Source organism: Pseudophryne corroboree, chromosome 12, assembly GCF_028390025.1.
Source record: "Pseudophryne corroboree isolate aPseCor3 chromosome 12, aPseCor3.hap2, whole genome shotgun sequence".
NCBI classification, from domain to species: Eukaryota; Metazoa; Chordata; class Amphibia; order Anura; family Myobatrachidae; genus Pseudophryne; species Pseudophryne corroboree.
In genome coordinates this window covers 130154503-130167927 of record NC_086455.1, presented here as the reverse complement: position 1 = coordinate 130167927, position 13425 = coordinate 130154503, and the positions used below count along the sequence as shown (strand labels likewise).

General features: G+C 46.1%; 1 protein-coding gene across 1 annotated transcript in view; it reads left to right on the top strand.

Moving 5' to 3' along the window:
- The window catches only part of RYR3 (ryanodine receptor 3), a 1295770-nt gene that overhangs the window by 823878 nt on the left and 458467 nt on the right, over positions 1-13425 (top strand). The window contains 3 exon segments of the mRNA XM_063948019.1: positions 552-825; positions 8231-8345; positions 8438-8570. Coding sequence (XP_063804089.1) covers positions 552-825; positions 8231-8345; positions 8438-8570 — 522 coding nt within the window.

Genomic DNA, 13425 nt, shown 5'->3' with positions numbered 1-13425 from the left:
TTTTGAGAAGAATACTCTTCTGTGTATGGTCCCTACAGGTTTGAAGCTACAGTATATATGAAAACAATGATTGATTCATTTTATGAACATGGCATTCTCCAAGAATCTCTTACACAAGTTTTTTGATTGCTTTCTAAAGAGTTATTTTTCATCTGTTGTTCGGCGTTTAGGCCTGTTTAGGCATTTGCTTTTGGGACCAAAACTGCTTTCACTTGGGTAGAAATCTACTTACTGTACTTAGCACAGTGAAGACATGTCATCCCAGCCAGCCACCTTCCTTAACATTGTTTTCTGAGATGTGTTCTGGGCTTTGGTTCAGATATTGTAGGAGATCAACTTTATTAACATCATTCATTCACCACCTGCAACTGTGCTCTAATCCTCGTTATAAATGGGGCTTTCTTCATTTTCTCAATATATTAAATGTAATGTTACTGTATACTGGATATGGGTATGTTTGTGAAATGGCTATTTATTTATTTCTGCATTATACGTATTGCTGTTTTCTTAACAGTTTAACAGCTTCATTTTTTCCATACACTTCTCTCCAGCGACACTGAAAGAGCTTATCTCACAAACTATGGTACGGTGGGCTCAAGAGGACCACATTCAAGACCCAGAGCTTGTGCGTATAATGTTCAGCCTTCTACGTCGGCAATATGACAGTATTGGAGAGTTGCTGCGGGCTATGCGGAAAACCTATACGATCAGTGCTGCCTCTGTGGAAGATACCATAAACCTTTTGGCCTCATTGGGGCAGATACGCTCCTTACTAAGTGTGCGGATGGGAAAAGAAGAGGAGATGCTCATGATTGATGGTTTGGGGTATGGTATTCTAATTATTTTATTCATTTATTTATTTATTTATTAACCGTTTCCTTTATAGCTCAGCAAATTCCGTTTGCGCTTTACAATTGGACACAGTGATAAAACAAACTGGGTAATAAACAAACAGTCATAGAGGTAGGAAGGCCCTGCTCGCAAACGTAATTCTTTTAGCAAGTTGAAAGGGTTTCTCTATTTAAAGTGGGTTGTCTGCCTTAGCTTAACTTTACCTTTTCCTTGTACATGTGGGGCTTTAATTTTTTCTTTCTGGCATCACTCCATCTTTCTGCCATGTCATTGTATGAGCTCAGCTGATCCTTCTGTACTGGATTACACTGTATATAGAGAGCAGCTTAGTTTTCCATCCCAGAGCAATGTAAACAACCAACACTCTCGGCTCTATAAAGGGAAGGCTAAAAGGATAGAACATTGGGGTAAATTTACTAAGATGGGAGTTCTATTTAAGATGGGATGTTGCCCATAGCAACCAATCAGATTCCTGGTATTAACTTCTAGAAGGTGCTAGATACATGAGAAGTAGAATCTGATTGGTTGCTATGAGCAACATCCCATCTTAAATAGATCTCCCATCTTAGTAAATTTACCCCATTATGTTTAGTAAAATTAGCATGAGGGCAAGTACTTATAAAGTAACTAAGCAGAAGCTCCATTTATTTTTGCTGTCAAACAGCCCCCTCCCTTTCATACAGTTTTAGTTTACTATAAGAACTAGAGGTGGTTATGCTTCTCTATCATCCTGTCATGCTGGATCCGCCGCCGAGCTGCCCGATGGCGGATACGGGTGACCTGGCGGCGGGGGGGAGGAGGGGGGGCAGTGACGAGGGGAGTGAAGTTTCTTCACTCCCCCCGTCACCCGGCTCCATAGCAGTGCAGGCAAATATGGATGAGATCGTCCATATTGGCCTGCATGCACAGGCGACGGAGCACCAGCGATAAACGAGTGCGGGGCCGCGCATCGTTCCTTGTTGCTGTCTCCACACTGCACGATATGAACGGTATCTCATTCATTAATGAACGAGTTCATTCATATCTTTCACTCATATTGCCCAGTGTGTAGGGCCTATTAGACCCCTTATCATTATCTTTTTTTTATAAATTGCTGTGCAATGAGAGGATCTTAATACAGACAAATTACACATCAAGACAAGAAACACAATTGAAGATAGTCCTGCTCAAATGAGATTGTGACCTCGAAGGTGTGGGGGACGCTTGATACATATGATGGATATGGATATCAAAAAGCCTTTCAATGACTCATAAACCAGCAATTAAAACTTTGCAACAAATTAGCCATAGTTTAATCCAATGTCACTGTGAAGGATTTATATAGAATTTGGCCTGTTCAGTATTGCCACATTGTAGCAGCTGTCACTGTGTTAGAAATGAACACTCCACAGCCATAAACTAACTTAGTTATTCCAATAGGCTGAAAGAACTTAAGTATATTTCTTATAAAATAAAGCTAAGTTGTATTAAAAGTTTTGTCATCCGTCTTGTGTCATTGAATAATATAACTTACAAAAGGTATCTGTGAATATAATAACATATGGTAGATGTCGCTATACTATAACATATGGAAGTTTTTTTCTGTATACAGGTTGAGTATCCCATATCCAAATATTCCGAAATACGGAATATTCCGAAATACGGACTTTTTTGAGTGAGATAGTGAAACCTTTGTTTTTTGATGGCTCAATGTACACAAACTTTGTTTAATACACAAAGTTATTAAAAATATTGTATTAAATGACCTTCAGGCTGTGTGTATAAGGTGTATATGAAACATAAATGAATTGTGTGAATGTAGACACACTTGGTTTAATGCACAAAGTTGTAAAAAATATTGCCTAAATTGACCTTCAGGCTGTGTGTATAAGGTGTATATGAAACATAAATGCATTCTGTACTTAGACTTAGGTCCCATCACCATGATATCTCATTATGGTATGCAATTATTCCAAAATACGGATAAATCCGATATCCAAAATACCTCTGGTCCCAAGCATTTTGGATAAGGGATACTCAACCTGTACTATAATATGTGGAAGGGTTCTCTATACTATAACACAGGCATTCCCAACCTCTGTCCTCATGGCACACTAACAGTCCAGATTTTAGTACTATCCATGCTTGAGCACAGGTGACTTAATTAGTACTTCAGTTATTGTGATTTAACCATCTGTGCCGAAGCCTAGATATCACTAAAACCTGCACTGTTAGCAGAGCCGTCTTAACAGCAGTGTAGGCCCCTGGGCACAGCAATGCACTGGGGCCCCTACCCACCCATCAGCAGTAGGGGTGGGGGGTGCTATCAGCGGCAGCTTTGATGTTCCGCGAGGGGTAGGGGGGGGTTCTATCTTTCGCTCAGCATGTAGAACCTGGAAAAATAATTTCTGCTAATTACCGTATATACTCGAGTATAAGTCGACCCGAATATAAGCCGAGGCACCTAATTCTACCACAAAAACCTGGGAAAACTTATTGACTCGAGTATAAGCCTAGGGTGGGAAATGCAGCTCTAGCCATACACAGCCCTCATACTGCCAGATATGCCACCTCAGTGCCAGATATGCCCCCACAGTGCCAGATATGCCCTCATACTGCCAGATATGCCCCCACAGTGCCAGATATGCCCCACAGTGCCTGATGTGCCAGATATGCCCTCATGCTGCCAAATATGCCTCACAGTGCCAGATGTTCCAGATATGCCCTCATGCTGCCAAATATGCCCCATAGTGCCAGATGTGCCAGATATGCCCTCATGCTGCCAGATATGTCCCTCATGCTGCCACATATGCCCCACAGTGCCAGATATGCCCTCATGCTGCCAGATATGCCCTCATGCTGCCAGGTATGCCCTCATGCTGCCAGATATGCCCTCATGCTGCCAGATATGCCCCTCATGCTGCCAGATATGCCCCACAGTGCCAGATATGCCCTCATGCTGCCAGATATGCCCTCATGCTGCCACATATGCCCCTCATGCTGCCGCATATGCCCCCTCCCCAAGTGCCTGTTACTTACCCCTCCGTCGATGCCGCGCTGTCTTCTGAAGGAGGGACACGGAGCGCACAGCGCGCGCCTCTCCTGTGTCCCTCCTGCATCTCCGGCGGCCGCGGCGGGTCTATTAAAGGAAGTGCCGGTTCGTGATCAGAGCGAGGTCACGAACGGGTACTTCCTTCAATAGACCCGCCGCTGCCGCCAGAGATGCAGGAGGGACACAGGAGAGGCGCGCGCTGTGCGCTCCGTGTCCCTCTTTCACACTGCACTGCCACTGACTCGAGTATAAGCCGAGGTGGCTTTTTCAGCACAAAAAAAAGTGCTGAATAAGTCGGCTTATACTCGAGTATATACGGTACTCCTTTACTGCACAAATGGGGCAGGAAGGAGAACACTAAACTGTAGAAGGGGACATTGTGCTGAATGAAGGGGCCCTGGTTCATGACTTCCAGGGTGGTAGGGGGTGTTTAATACACAGGGGAAGTGTGGATAGTGGAGTGGGCTTAATATTCATCATTTTCTGGAGGTCAGGGCAGCTTGCTTTACTGCATATATCTCCAGTTCCTGGAAATAGATTTCTTAGCTTTAATGGGGTAAAAAAAAAATAGAGAGTCCCACCTTTCAGGAGGTACTGGGGACACCTATCAGGAGAAACTGGGGACTTGGGGATCAGACTTCAGGAACCAGAGCAATCCACCAACAAAAATATAAAACTTCATATTAGGCGTGTGGAGCTGGAGCAGGGACCAGCTGCTTGAAGGCTGATATCTCTGGTTCTGGGCATAGCAGAGACAAGCTGCCAGTGTCCACTGAAAGGGGAGAGTCGCAGCTTTTGGAGTATATCCTCAGAAAAACTCTAAGTCAGCCAGAACCAGAGATATGTGGCTGGGAAGAACAATTAACAGGCTTGGATGGGGACCACTGCTTTGAAGTCGGATATCTCCGGTTCCCCAGGGCCGATTTTAAAAAATCTGGTACCCCTAGAAAGAGGGGACCCTCAGCTATCAGCCTAGGGCCCTTTTACTCCTGGGGCCCTTGGGCAAGAGCCCATTGAGCCCATATGAAAAGACTGCCCTGACTGTTAGTGTGCTTTGAGGACAGAGATTGGGAATACCTGCTATAATATACAGTATGGAAGATGTCTCAATGCTATAACATATGGAAGATGTCTCAATGCTATAACATATGGAAGATGTCTCAATGCTATAACATATGGAAGATGTCTCAATGCTATAACATATGGAAGATGTCTCAATGCTATAACATATGGAAGGTGTTTCAATGCTATAACATATGGAAGGTGTCTCCTATGTTTACTTTTAATATATGGAATGTGCATCTGTAATATAACATATAGAAGGTGTTTCTGTGTATATTCACTATTTACAAGAAATATAGCTGAGGAGCGAATCAGATTATTTTGTGCTCATTTATATTTAGTTTTACACAAAATTTTAAAAGTATCACATATAGTTGATAAAGTGGCTTTAAAGGCAGTCAGTAGAGATAATGACATTTTAAACATGATTATTTACCAAAGTACAAACACATTGTCTAGCGATTATCTCAATACATGGTAACAGAGCATTGTACACCTGCAGTGATGCTGCCCACTTTCAGAGCCAGATTACACAGATCTATCATTGATTCTTATCACCTGGGTTATATTGGTTCAATTTATTGTAGATGGTTGATCATTGCATACACACAACAATATAATATTCTACTGAAAACATATGGACCTCTTGAAGATGAACACACAAATGATAAAGTGTTATGTCAGTATGATCCAGGTGTCCATCTGGACTGCAGTGTGTCCAGTGTCGGACTGGGTCATGAAGGGCCCACCGGGAAATGCAGTGGTAGGGGTCCATGTTTTGGGATATAGTCAGTCTCCAGGTGGGTGTGGCTAGCCACCACACCACATTGGTTTGTCTAATGATCTGAGCGTGCATGGTAAATACACTATATGGACGAAAGTATTCGGACGCCTGACCATTACACCAACAGGAACTGTAATGACATTGTATTCAAATACATATACTTTAATATGGAGTTGGTCCCCCTTTTGCAGCTGTAACAGCTTCCACTCTTCTTAGAAGATGTTCCACAAGACTTTGGAGTGTTTCTGTGGGAATTTATGCCCATTCATTCTGTAGAGCATTTATGAGGCCAGGCAATGATGTTGGACGAGAAGGCGTGGCTCGCAATCTCCGTTCCAGTTCATCCCAAAGGTGCTCGATGGGGTTGAGGTCAGGGCTCTGTGAGGCCAGTCAAGTTCTTCCACACCAAACTCATCAAACCATGTCTTTATAGTCCTTGCTTTGTGCACTAGGGCACAGTTATGTTGGAATAGAAAAGGGCCTCCCCCAAACGGTTACCACAAAGTGAGATGCATAGCATTGTCCAAAGGGGGTCATTCCAAGTTGATCGCTCGCTAGTTACTTTTTGCAGCCATGCAAATGCATAGTCGCTGCCCACTGGGTAGTGTATTTTAGTTTTGCAAGTGTGCGAACGCCTGTGCAGCCGAGCAGTACAGTTTGTGCAGTTTCTGAGTAGGTCTGAACTTACTCAGCCGCTGCGATCACTTCAGCCTGCAAACGCTTGGACACGCCTGCGTTTTTCCAACCACTCCCTGAAAACGGTCAGTTGACACCCATAAACGCCCTCTTCCTGTCAATCTCCTTGCGATCGGCTGTGCGAATGGATTCTTTGTTAAATCCATTGCCCAGCAACGATCCGCTTTGTACCCATACGACGTGCCTGCGCATTGCGGTGCATATGCATGCGCAGTAGTGACCTGATCTCAGCGCTGTGAAAAATGGCAGTGTGCGGTCAGGTCGGACTGACCCCCAAAATGTCTTGGTATGCTAAAGCATTAGAAATGCCCTTCAATGGGCACAATGCAGTCTGGCAGGGTAATGTTCTCCCAGCATCCAAAACCCAGACTCGACCATCTTACTGCCAAACAAAGAAGTGTGATTTGTCACTAAACAGAACACATTCCACTGCTCCACAGTCCAGTGCAGTGTGCTTTACATCACTCCATTAGATGCTTGGCATTGGACTTGGTGATGTGAGGCTTGCATGCAGCTGCCTGGCCATGGGAACCCATTCCATTAAGCTCCCGCTGCACAGTTTTCGTACTTACATTAATGGCAGTGGAAGTTTGGAACTCTTCAGCTATGGAATGAGCAGAACGTTTGCGACTTTTATGCACCATACGATCTAGCAATCAATGATCCCGCTGTGTGATTTTACGTGGTCCTCTGCTTCGTTGCTGAGTTGCTGTTGTCCCAAAACACTTCCACTTTCTAATAATGGGGGTCATTCCGAGTTGTTCGCTCGCAAGCTGCTTTTAGCAGCTTTGCACACGCTAAGCCGCCGCCTACTGGGAGTGAATCTTAGCTTATCAAAATTGCGAACGAAAGATTAGCAAAATAGCGAATAGACACTTCTTAGCAGTTTCTGAGTAGCTCCACACTTACTCAGCATCTGCGATCAGTTCAGTGCTTGTCGTTCCTGGTTTGACGTCACAAACACACCCAGCGTTCGCCCAGACACTCCTCCGTTTCTCCAGCCACTCCCGCGTTTTTCCCAGAAACGGTAGCGTTTTCTCACACACTCCCATAAAACGGCCAGTTTCCTCCCAGAAATCACATTACGATCACCAGAACGAAGAAAAAACCTCGTAATGCCGTGAGTAAAATTCCTAACTGCATAGCAAATTTACTTGGCGCAGTCGCACTGCGGACATTGCGCATGCGCATTAGCGACTAATCGCTCCGTTGCGAAAAAAAAATACAGAGTGAACAACTCGGAATGACCCCCAATATCACTAACAGCTGATTGTGGAATATCCAGCAGGGATTAAATTTCACAAACCATCTTATTGCAAAGGTGGTATCCTATCACAGTACCATGCTTGAAGTCACTGAGCTCTTCAGAATGACCTACTTTGTATCACAAATGTTTGCAAATGGAGACTGCATGGCTAGGTGCTTGATTTTATACACTTGTGGGAACGGGTCTGATTGAAACACCTGAATGCAATAAAATACAGGTGTGGCCAAATACTTTTGTCCATATAGTGTATATGTAGTAAATACTGCATACATGCTAATGTACAGGATTAATAACAGCAATGCACTGTAGAAATACACCGTAGTCCCGTGTAGTATAAGGTAACATATGTATAATGTATAATTAAAGTACACAGTCTAGAACCTGATCCTTAGAGGAGGAGGTGGGTCCCCCGGGCAGTGAAGCCCACCGGGGGGTTCCCCTATATCCCTGTGGGCCAGTACAACCCTGAGTGTATCTGACCCACTGTTGATTAATAAATACCCTGGGATATAATATAACATTTTCTCCTCCCTTTTAGTGACATTATGAACAACAAAGTCTTCTATCAACATCCAAATTTGATGCGAGTCCTAGGGATGCATGAAACTGTTATGGAGGTCATGGTGAATGTGCTAGGAGGTGATAAATCTCAGGTAACTCGGTTTATCTCATTTGCATCGTTATCGAACGAAAATTAAATTTTTCTGAAATCTTATTTTTAACATTTTTATCTGGTCTATTACAGCAAATTGCGTTCCCCAAGATGGTGGCAAGTTGTTGCAGATTCCTCTGCTACTTTTGCAGAATTAGTAGGCAAAACCAAAAGGCCATGTTTGAGCATCTTGGCTACTTGTTGGAGAACAGTAGTGTTGGTCTAGGTATGTATTTTCTGTATGTATAGTCTTAATGATAGAATCTATTAACTTTCAATTGTAATTGCGTCTTGTTCTCCCATGTCAACTTTTCCTTCAAACAACAGTAAACATAGTTTAGTAACCATGGAATGGTTGTAATAAACACTAGGACAGTTGTCCGAAGCCACAAGTGTTGCAATAACAGAAAAATAATGGGACGTCTACCTTTCTTAACAAGTACTGCGACTCAACATACTTCATTTCTCTGACGTCCTAAGTGGATGCTGGGACTCCGTAAGGACCATGGGGAATAGCGGCTCCGCAGGAGACTGGGCACAACTAAAGAAAGCTTTAGGACTACCTGGTGTGCACTGGCTCCTCCCCCTATGACCCTCCTCCAGACCTCAGTTAGAATTTTGTGCCCGGCTGAGCTGGATGCACACTAGGGGCTCTCCTGAGCTCCTAGAAAGAAAGTTTATTTTAGGTTTTTTATTTTACAGTGAGACCTGCTGGCAACAGGCTCACTGCATCGAGGGACTAAGGGGAGAAGAAGCGAACCTACCTGCTTGCAGCTAGCTTGGGCTTCTAAGGCTACTGGACACCATTAGCTCCAGAGGGATCGAACACAGGGCCCGACCTCGATCGTCCGTTCCCGGAGCCGCGCCGCCGTCCCCCTTACAGAGCCAGAAGCAAGAAGAGCCCTGGAAATCGGCGGCAGAAGACTTCGGTCTTCAAACAAGGTAGCGCACAGCACTGCAGCTGTGCGCCATTGCTTCCCATGCACACCTCACACTCCGGTCACTGATGGGTGCAGGGCGCTGGGGGGGGGGGCGCCCTGGGCTGCAATATTAAGTACCTGGGCTGGCAAAAAAACACATAATATAGTCATAGAGACTATATATGTGTAAAATACCCCTGCCAGATATACATAGAAAAAAGCGGGAGAAGTCCGCCGAAAAAGGGGCGGGGCTATCTCCCTCAGCACACTGGCGCCATTTTCCCTCACAGCTCCGCTGGAAGGATCGCTCCCAGGCTCTCCCCTGCAGTTTCCAGACTACATAGGGTAAAAAAGAGAGGGGGGGCACTAAATTTAGGCGCAATATTGTGTATACAAGCAGCTATTGGGAAAAATCACTCAGTTATAGTGTTAATCCCTGTGTTATAAAGCGCTATTGATGTGTGCTGGCATACTCTCTCTCTGTCTCCCCAAAGGGCTTTGTGGGGTCCTGTCCTCAGTCAGAGCATTCCCTGTGTGTGTGCGGTGTGTCGGTACGGCTGTGTCGACATGTTTGATGAGGAGGCTTATGTGGAGGCAGAGCAAGTGCCGATAAATGTGATGTCACCCCCTGCGGGGCCGACACCTGAGTGGATGGACTTGTGGAAGGAATTACGTGAAAGTGTCAGCTCCTTACATAAAAGGTTTGACGACATATCAGATGTGGGACAGCCGGCTTCTCAGCTTGTGCCTGCCCAGCTGTCTCAAAAGCCATCAGGGGCTCTTAAACGCCCGCTACCTCAGATGGCAGACACAGATGTCGACACGGATACTGAATCCAGTGTCAACGACGATGAGACAAATGTACACTCCAATAGGGCCACACGTTACATGATTGAGGCAATGAAAAATGTGTTGCACATTTCTGAAATTACCCCAGGAACCACAAAAAAGGGTATTATGTTTGGGGAGAAAAAACTTCCAGTGGTTTTTCCCCCATCTGAGGAATTAAATGAGGTGTGTGAAGAAGCGTGGGCTTCCCCCGATAAGAAACTGGTAATTTCTAAAAGGTTACTAATGGCGTACCCTTTCCCGCCAGAGGATAGGTCACGTTGGGAAACATCCCCTAGGGTGGATAAAGCGCTCACACGTCTGTCAAAAAAGGTGGCACTACCGTCTCCGGACACGGCCGCCCTAAAGGAGCCTGCTGATAGGAAGCAGGAGACTATCCTGAAGTCTGTATATACACACGCAGGTATTATACTGAGACCAGCTATTGCTTCAGCATGGATGTGCAGTGCTGCAGCTGCGTGGTCAGATTCCCTGTCGGAAAATATTGATACCCAAGACAGGGACACTATATTGCTTTCCATAGAGCATATAAAAGATGAGCATATGAGAGATGCACAGAGGGATATTTGCCGGCTGGCATCTAAAATGAGTGCAATGTCCATTTCTGCCAGAAGAGGATTGTGGACTCGGCAGTGGACGGGTGATGCAGATTCTAAAAGGCACAAGGAAGTTTTGCCTTATAAAGGTGAGGAGTTGTTCGGGGATGGTCTCTCTGACCTCGTTTCCACAGCAACAGCTGGGAAGTCAGCATTTTTACCCCATGTTCCCTCACAGCCAAAGAAAGCACCGTATTATCAGGTACAGTCCTTTCGGCCCCATAAAGGCAAGCGGGTTAAAGGCGCGTCCTTTCTGCCCAGAGGCAGAGGTAGAGGGAAAAAGCTGCAGCATACAGCCAGTTCCCAGGAGCATAAGTCCTCCCCCGCTTCCTCCAAGTCCACCGCATGACGCTGGGGCTCCACAGGCGGAGCCAGGTACGGTGGGGGCCCGTCTCAAAAACTTCAGCAATCAGTGGGCTCGCTCACGGGTGGATCCCTGGATCCTTCAAGTAGTATCTCAGGTGTACAAGCTGGAATTCGAGACGTCTCCCCCCCGCCGTTTCCTCAAATCTGCCTTGTCAACAACTCCCTCAGGCAGGGAGGCAGTGCTAGAGGCAATTCACAAGCTGTATTCCCAGCAGGTGATAGTCAAGGTGCCCCTCCTTCAACAAGGACGGGGTTACTATTCCACAATGTTTGTGGTACCGAAACCGGACGGTTCGGTGAGACCCATTTTAAATTTGAAACCCTTGAACACATATATAAAAAAATTCAAGTTCAAGATGGAATCGCTCAGGGCGGTTATTTCAAGCCTGGACGAGGGGGATTACATGGTATCACTGGACATCAAGGATGCTTACCTGCATGTCCCCATTTACCATCATCACCAGGAGTACCTCAGATTTGTGGTACAGGATTGTCATTACCAATTCCAGACGTTGCCGTTTGGTCTGTCCACGGCACCGAGGGTATTTACCAAGGTAATGGCCGAAATGATGATACTCCTTCGAAAAAAGGGAGTTTAATTATCCCGTACTTGGACGATCTCCTGATAAAGGTGAGGTCCAGGGAGCAGTTGTTGGTCGGGGTGGCACTATCTCGGGAGGTGCTACAACAGCACGGTTGGATTCTAAATATTCCAAAGTCACAGCTGGTCCCTACGACACGTCTACTGTTCCTGGGGATGGTTCTGGACACAGAACAGAAAAAAGTGTTTCTCTAGTCAGAGGCCTCCTGAAACCAAAACAGGTGTCGGTGCATCACTGCACGCGAGTCCTGGGAAAAATGGTAGCTTCCTACGAAGCAATTCCATTCGGCAGGTTCCATGCAAGAACTTTTCAGTGGGACCTGTTGGACAAGTGGTCCGGATCGCATCTTCAGATGCATCGGCTGATAACCCTGTCTCCAAGGACCAGGGTGTCTCTGCTGTGGTGGCTGCAAAGTGCTCATCTTCAAGAGGGCCGCAGATTCGGCATACAGGACTGGGTCCTGGTGACCACGGATGCCAGCCTTCGAGGCTGGGGGCAGTCACACAGGGAAGAAACTTCCAAGGACTATGGTCAAGTCAGGAGACTTCCCTACACATAAATATTCTGGAACTGAGGGCCATTTACAATGCCCTAAGTCAGGCAAAACTCCTGCTTCAAAACCAGCCGGTACTGATCCAGTCAGACAACATCACGGCAGTCGCCCATGTAAACCGACAGGGCGGCACAAGAAGCAGGACGGCGATGGCAGAAGCCACAAGGATTCTCCGATGGGCGGAAAATCACGTGTTAGCACTGTCAGCAGTGTTCATTCCGGGAGTGGACAACTGGGAAGCAGACTTCCTCAGCAGGCACGACCTCCACCCGGGAGAGTGGGGACTTCATCCAGAAGTCTTCCAACTGATTGTAAACCGTTGGGAAAGGCCACAGGTGGACATGATGGCGTCCCGCCTAAACAAAAAGCTAGAAAGATATTGCGCCAGGTCAAGAGACCCTCAGGCGATAGCTGTGGACGCTCTAGTGACACCGTGGGTGTTCCAGTCGGTTTATGTGTTCCCTCCTCTTCCTCTCATACCCAAGGTACTGAGGATAATAAGGAGAAGAGGAGTAAGAACTATACTCATTGTTCCGGATTGGCCAAGAAGAGCTTGGTACCCGGAACTTCAAGAAATGATCTCAGAGGACCCATGGCCTCTGCCGCTCAGACAGGACCTGCTGCAGCAGGGGCCCTGTCTGTTCCAAGACTTACCGCGGCTGCGTTTGACGGCATGGCGGTTGAACACCGGATCCTGAAGGAAAAGGGCATTCCGGGGGAAGTCATTCCTACGCTGATTAAAGCTAGGAAAGAAGTGACCGCAAACCATTATCACCGCATTTGGCGAAAATATGTTGCGTGGTGTGAGGCCAGGAAGGCCCCAATGGAGGAATTTCAGCTGGGCCGTTTTTTGCACTTCCTACAGTCAGGGTTGACTATGGGCCTAAAATTGGGTTCCATTAAGGTCCAGATTTCGGCTCTATCGATTTTCTTCCAGAGAGAACTGGCTTCACTACCTGAAGTTCAGACTTTTGTTAAGGGAGTGCTGCATATTCAGCCCCCTTTTGTGCCTCCAGTGGCACCTTGGGATCTCAACGTGGTGTTGGATTTCCTAAAGTCACATTGGTTTGAGCCACTTAAAACCGTGGAATTAAAATATCTCACGTGGAAAGTGGTCATGCTGTTGGCCTTGGCTTCGGCCAGGCGTGTGTCAGAATTGGCGGCTTTGTCATATAAAAGCCCTTATCTGATTTTC